The sequence below is a fragment of the Microtus ochrogaster genome, linkage group LG2 (genome assembly GCF_000317375.1).
Source record: "Microtus ochrogaster isolate Prairie Vole_2 linkage group LG2, MicOch1.0, whole genome shotgun sequence".
Classification (NCBI taxonomy): domain Eukaryota; kingdom Metazoa; phylum Chordata; class Mammalia; order Rodentia; family Cricetidae; genus Microtus; species Microtus ochrogaster.
The window spans coordinates 35,105,028-35,112,201 of record NC_022028.1 but is presented as its reverse complement, the minus strand read 5'-3'; the positions used below and the strand labels follow the sequence as shown (position 1 = coordinate 35,112,201).

At 49.3% G+C, this 7,174-nt stretch overlaps 1 protein-coding gene across 1 annotated transcript in view; it reads left to right on the top strand.

Moving 5' to 3' along the window:
• The first annotated feature begins 1,985 nt into the window (after positions 1–1,985).
• The window catches only part of Hkdc1 (hexokinase domain containing 1), a 39,414-nt gene continuing 34,225 nt past the window's right edge, over positions 1,986–7,174 (top strand). Inside the window, exon 1 of the mRNA XM_005360104.2 lies at positions 1,986–2,149. Coding sequence (XP_005360161.1) covers positions 2,087–2,149 — 63 coding nt within the window. The 5' untranslated portion in view covers positions 1,986–2,086. The remainder of the gene's footprint in view (positions 2,150–7,174) is intronic.

The following is a 7,174-nucleotide window of genomic DNA, read 5'->3' as shown; positions in this document are numbered from 1 at the left end:
AGTGACGGCACTCATGCCCTTAAGCGAGGTCCACAAGCGGATGCCCAGACCAGCTGTACAGAGCTTGTATAGGGGTGAAACACACCAAGGGATAGCCATGAGAGAATGGCAAGCCAACCGGATTATTTCATCTTGGTACTATAAGATGAAGGGTCTGTTCTGATGACTCTGGATACACATGGTCTTTAGCCATCATTAAACCTCTTTGGTTACTCGGCTAACTCACACCTGGAGGGTAGATGCCAATGTGCTTAGGTGAGAGGCGGTGTGCCATTTAACAGGGACAGCCGAGTGTCCTTTGCCTCGGTGAGATTGCACAGGCTGCCTTCCTTCCTGCCTCACTGATAGCCCGAGACTGCAGAGACTTCTGCTAGAGTGGGTGTCCTTCTGCTCACTGCCGGTCCTAACCTTATATCCCAGCCTGCAGTGGATGCCCTCAGCTGGTGCCACAGGCACTTGAGAAGAAATTAAGTTAACAGTGTCCTTCCTGGACAGCCATCCTGCCCAAGATGATGTCCGAGACCATTTCTGAATCCCAGCAGTGTGCATTTTGGGGGCTGAGTGGAAACTGAAGGTTAACCTTTTGTTTGCTTACGCGATAAGCAAAGGAGATAAAAGTCACAGTTTGGGGGTAAACAGACCGAAAGGGCTGAGGTTTCTCCATCGGGGAGGTGATTATGCCGGTCCGTGGAAAGTATGTGATCTTTTGATCACCTGGGCCAAGCTTCCGGGGGTTTCTGAAGAGGCAGCTGTGGAAGGTCCCTGCCCAGGCAGTGACCAGCGTTGTTTTGATTGGTAAGACTGTGCAGAAGAAAAGCAGATAAAGCTAAGGCTGTAAGCTGACCAGGGTGACACAGAGGCCACCTGGACAGTGGGAGACAAGACCCTGGGGGTGCCCCAGCCACCTAGTCAGCTGTTAGCTTTACAACACATTTTCTTAGTATTTGGGAGAGAAGAGTCTGGGATTTTTCAGGGAATCCCTTTCCCTACCGGGAAGGGTCTGTTGAAGCGCTGCCCTGTGTTCAGGTTTCAGGCTAGCTAAGACTCAACCCACCAGAACCTTAGTTACCAGATACGTATTAGATCGAGGAAGAGAAGCTTGTATCTGTCGTGAGCCGGGCTCTGGAATCAGGCTTCTGGGGCCGCTCCCTGGCCGACACATACGTCACTTAGCTCAGGGCCACTTTTCTCATCTGTAGTTGGGACTAATGAAGCCCCCTGTGCCTGGCGGCACTGTTAAGGCTGGTGCTGCAGAGCTCACGAGCCAGCCCAGGGACTGGGAGGAGTGCGGTGTTTGTTTCCACGAATCCGATCCTGCTCACATCAGGTATGATGAGGGAGGTGGACAGCAGAGCTAGGTGTCTCTCTCTGCAGCAGCACCTCCAGTGAGGCCTGCTGGCTTCCGTTCTCTTAACACACACACACACACACCTCCACAGCCCCAAGTTACTCCCTGTGAAATAAAGGCTGTCTGGCTTACCGCTGTCGAGCATTGACTGTTTTTCTTTAACTAAGCTAAGGGCTTATGTTCCATGGTAGAGGAATTGTCTCAGTATTTCTGAATCTGCAGGATCAAGACACTGCTCGGTCTCAGTTAAGACGGTGCCTCAGAGGAACCGGGAGTCTGCAGTTCTGTTGCCTTGCTGAGGAAAAGAGAGGAGCCCTGGGACTGGAGTTTACCTACAGAACAGGTCCACTGCTTAAAGTTGGCTTTGTTTTGCTCCCCAACTCCTCACAAGGTTTCCCTTGGCTGAGTGGGCTTGAAGCATTGGCGTGAGAGTGTTGCTTGGCAACAAGATTTTGTCATGCCCGTTTCTCAAATAGTCAACCCATCAGTCCCCAGCCTCCCCCTCCCCCTCGGCTGGCCCGCAGCTCCCACCAGAGCCTCCTGCGAGATAACTGAGTGTGCGGCAGAGGGAGGGACCAGAGACGGGCAAAGTTTAATCATTGAACCGAGCAGCTGGGAGTATTTAGTTCTAGCACCTAGCTCCCAGCCTGAACGAGAGGTGTGCAGCAGTCCGCAGAGGGAGAGCAGCAACCGTACGGAAATCTCTGCCCGTCTCAGGAACAACCAAACTCGGGAAACATGTTTGCCGTACACTTGATGGCGTTTTACTTCGCCAAGCTGAAGGAGGATCAGATCAAGAAGGTAAGGACTGCGGTGCCTGGCTGTCTACACTGGCAAACTCAGCTGATGCCCTCGCAACACCAAAAGGGGTTAAGGTGCTGGGGGTCGGGTAGCTCTAGTGGTTGGGTGCTTGCCAGGCTTGCATGAGGTCCCGGGTTCAAGCCCCAGTGTGGAAAGAAAAAAGTATTTAAGAGACCTTATTAGAAAAGTTACTGGGAGCCGATAGCAGTGACAGCCCCAGAGGGGAAAAGGTGGCGAGCCTCCCACATTCCTTACTGTCCCAAGTCCTCTTGGCAAATATGGGATATGGAAGTCTTTAGGAAGCTCAAAGAGCTTTATGCCCAACTCAGGGCCATTTAGGGGCGAGGCCACAATGGAGGGAGGCATTTGTAAAGAATCAGAGCTTTGTAAACTGCACCTGGTTGATGATTCATTTGTTTGAATCACATAAAATCAGGGCATCACAAGGAATGTGGGTTTAGTTTGATTATTTTGAGATGGGGTCTCCTTATATAGCCCACAGTAGTCTCAGACTACTGCCTCAGCCTCCAGGTACTCAGAATTACAAGGTCATGCCATTTGGCATGGCTGGGATGTATATTTTAATACAGCTGTAGTTTTGGGTTGTTTTTTTTAAGCATGTGCTATTGGCCAGCGGTGTCCTGTTAATGGTGTGGACTTTTACCTACTTTGCCCCACTCTATAAAATCAAGGCGGGCTGCAGTTGACGGATGAAGTCAGGACTCTCTCCGGTTGGCTAAAATGACCCAGCCTGTTGCACTGGTCACACTCCGTGACTGCCAACAAAGTAGCATCTGAGCTGATAGAAATAGCCGTCTCCTGGGCAGCCAGACTCCACCAAGGTCATCCAGGCATTAAAAGTGAACTAAGGATCAGGCTGAGGTTAGCCGATCCCGAGTGTGGTCCCTGTAGCCCCCCTGTGCTGGGAGCCAACTCCCTCTGACTGCGTTCCCGGGAGTCAATTATTTTCCTTCTGTCATTGTTGGCTAGATTCGCAGAGCCCTCTGCTGACTGCTTGAGGGACGCAAAGTCCTCTGCAGCCCTGCTTCAGAGCTCGCTTTCTGCTCCTCCCTGCTGGACAGAGATGCCACCCCTAAGGGGAACCCCCTTAGTTTGCAAAATCTCTTCATTTCCTTGGCTCCTTATAGTGACTGGCCTTTTGTTCTAACCTGGGGTAAGTCTGGAGCACAGTCTCCATTAATGCACACCAGATCCTTCTGGAGGAAGGGCCAGCCTTTGTCAGTTCCTGGGTTGAGTTTCCTCACAAAGAAAGCAAGGACCCAGCAGGTCCCTTGGCTTGTGGGAAGACTGGTTTGTAGCTGGCCCGAGCCACATCTTGGAGGATGTGACTCCACAGGTCAAAAACAGCTTGTCACAAGGCAAAGTGTGTGCGTGGTCGGAGTGTAATTCTCTGATTCCTGCCAGAGACTTTAAACGCTTCCTGCTTGGCATTGTCAAGGTCCTGGGACATGCTTGCCCGCAAAGATTACTCATCAGACCCTTGAACCATATTTGGAAATCTCAGAATGACATGAAAGCAAGAAGGTCACTGTCTGGCATTCATTTCCAGCTCAATATATTGACATATTTGACCTATTGATAATGTTGGGTTGAACCTGGTCACTGACCTACAGATGGTTCATTCATAAGAATAGGACAGACTGGGCCTTCAGGGTGTGTGTGTGTGTGTGTGTGTTTATAGTTTAGTGAGTCAACATTGCAAAAATGTGGAGGTGTTAACTTGCATCTCATCTTCAGTCTCCCTGAAGTTCCCAGGCTTCCCGTGTGCTCTGCAGGCGGCTTTGCAGTTCACGGTGTGTGCTTTACAGTTAAGTGAGCGCGCATGCCGCATCAGCTCTGATTGCCTCCTTCCACACTTCATGGTCACCTTTTGGGGTCTTCCTCATAGGCCACTGAGTAGCTGTGCCCCTGCATTTCCCTTTTCACTCTTGTTGGTTACTTGGGAACTGTCAAAAGCATTCTACAGTTAAACTATTACTATATTAAAACAAGAATATTTGGGTTCTCCCTTAAAACTGCTTCCTGATTTAACACAATATACAAACCAAGTACCCCCCAATGAGAAAAAAATCACTACAATGAACGGTGGCGTATATTCATTCTCCCTATTTGGAGTAAATTCCTGAGAATAAATTTTCAGTAGGTCAAAGTGTGGAACCTGCTTATGACTCAACCTGTAGTATGAGACCTTTGGACGGAGTGATCTTGCCAGTCCCTTCAGGCCTCTTCCTTCCATAACTGAGTAAGCCTGGCCTTCGAGGCTTCTCTTCTGTTCTCTCTAAAGCTGGGCAGCTCTCCTCATTCCCTTTTGCTTGGAAGTCTCTAAGGAAATAGCTTGAGCTCCTGCCACTCATGTCTGTGCGTCCCATTAACATGGCCCCCAGATCACCTGTCTGGGTTGGAGATGGTGCTTGCTCCTTTGCGTTGCATCGTATGGCTCCCTTGCTACTGTTTTAGGAAGAGACAAAGACGAGACAGGTACCGCTAAGTTGCCGTGCTTCCTCCCTTGACTGACTCACGCTCACTGAAAGAGCGGTAGTGACTTGAAGAGGTGCTTATGACCTTTAGACGGCAGCTCGCCCGTCTGCCCCCATGTCTTAGGTGAGACAGCAGCTCGCCCGTCTGCCCCCATGTCTTAGGTGAGACAGCAGCTCGCCCGTCTGCTCCCATGTCTTAGGTGAGATGGCAGTCTGTGGATGTCTGGAGAAGCTCTTGGTGCTCAGGCTGTGCGTAGGTCCAGGACTCTGAGGGTTTTGGCAGGACAGTAAAGGACAAAGTTGAGTTCCCACATACGACATTCCATCCTTCCTCTGCCCCAAATCACTTGGGTCATGTCCTTTCTACCCAGTTTCCTCCATTTGTGCGAGTTTGTGCCAACCAATTAGTCATCAAGAGCTGAGCAGAAGCCCTAACGAAGCATGACCTGGTTACATCCTATCTTCTCAAATATGCTGAAAGCTCAATTGTCCCCTTTCATGGTGGCCTCTGATAGGTTTTTGGCCTCTCTGCTCCCGTCCCCCACCCCAGAGTCATGGGGTCATCTCACCGTCTTGGGCCTCTTGATTGGGTCCTTCTGTCTTGAGACCTAGCTGAAGAGGACTGGCACTTGTGCCAGCAAAAGTAATGTAAGGCCTGTGCTTTTTGGGGCGGTTCACCTGTGGAACTTGTAGGAATACTGGAGGGCAGTATTCCTGTTCTCTGTGCTCACTCTCAGCTAGGGACTAACATTTGGCCTTGTCTGCACATCTTAAAGGGCTGTGGAGGTCTGATGCAGTGGTGTGCACGCCACTCTGAAGAACGCAGCTTGTATTCTCTGACTTGGATAGGATTCTAGGAGTGTGCCTGGAATCAGGCCTCGTGGGGACCTGCAGGTGTCCAGTATTTCCTCCTGCCTATCTATATTCCCAGGCAATTTCCTGCCTATCTATAATCCGTTCTCATGAGGCTGAGAATCCACACCGTCATCCACACTTCCCTGTCATTCCTAGTGTGGTACAGTCACCATCAAGGTGACTGAACACACCACAGTGATTTTTATTAACTTCCTGCATTTGGGGCAGTGGTCCTCTGCCTCAGTCCTGGCTACTTAAACAACATCTCATTTCCAATAACAAGTTGGCATGACTCGTTTTGTTTTGAGGCCAGTGTAGCCCAGGCCGACCTTGAAGTCCCTATGTAGCCAAGGATGGCCTGAGCTCCGGATTCTCCTCCTCTTCCTCCTGTGCGTTAGAATTGCAGACGTGTGCCACCATGACAAGCTTTGATGTGGCTTCAAAAATTAGACTTCTACTACTCAGCAGTAAAAAACAAGGACTTCTTGAAGTTTGCATACAAATGGATGGAAATAGAAAACACTATCCTGAGTGAGGTAAGCCAGACCCAAAAAGAGGAACATGGGATGTACTCACTCATATTTGGTTTCTAGCCATAATTAAAGGACATTGAGCTTATAATTCGCAATCCTAGAGAAGCTAAATAAGAAGGTGAATCCAAAGGCAAACATATAGGCATCCCCCTGAATATTAACCTTCATCAGGCGATGAAAGAAGACAGAGACAGAGACCCAAATTGGAGCACCGGACAGAAATCTCAAGGTCCAAATCAGGAGCAGAAGGAGGGGGAGCACGAGCAAGGAACTCAGGACCACGAGGGGTACACCCACACTCTGAGACAATGGGGATGTTCGTTCAGGAATTCACCAAGGCCAGCTGGCCTGAGTCTGAAAAAGCCTGGGATAAAACCGGACTCGCTGAATATAGAGGACAATGAGGACTACTGAGAACTCAAGAACAATGGCAATGGGTTTTTGATCCTACTGCACATACTGGCTTTGGGGGCCAGCCTGGGTAACTTGGTAAATTCTAGGCTATCCTGGTTTACATGGCTGCTTGGTGAGACCCCGTCTCAAAACAGACAAACAAACAAACAAATGAAAAACTACAATGAAAGAAAGAGAAACATGTACAAACCAGAGATTTGAGGTACAGCTAATCTTCCCAGTGGAAGGACAGTGGTACATGCTAAGAGCCCTGAATTGGAGATTAACACCCAAGCACCCCCCTCAACTGTAACGGGTGTAGGAGGAGGAGACCGCTTGTTGGTTCCTGGCCGTCCCGGCTTAGATTAGCCCCTAAATAACCACACAGAAACTGTATTAATTAAATCACTGCTTGGCCCATTAGCTCTATCTTCTTATTGGCTAACTCTTACATCTTAATTTAACCCATTTCTACTAATCGGTAAGCCGCAATTACACAATTCTTACAGTCGGTAAGCCGGCAAGGTTCTGCGTCTGACTCTGGCAGCAGATCCATGGTGTCTATTTCTCGGCCCTTCTTTCTCCCAGAATTCAGTTCCATCTTCTCCATCTACCTAAATTCTGCCCTATCAACAGGCCAAGGCAGTTTCTTTTTTTTTTATTATGAAGTTATTTTTTTTTAAATTTATTTATTTATTGAGGATTTCTGCCTCCTCCCCGCCACCGCCTCCCATTTCCCTCCCCCT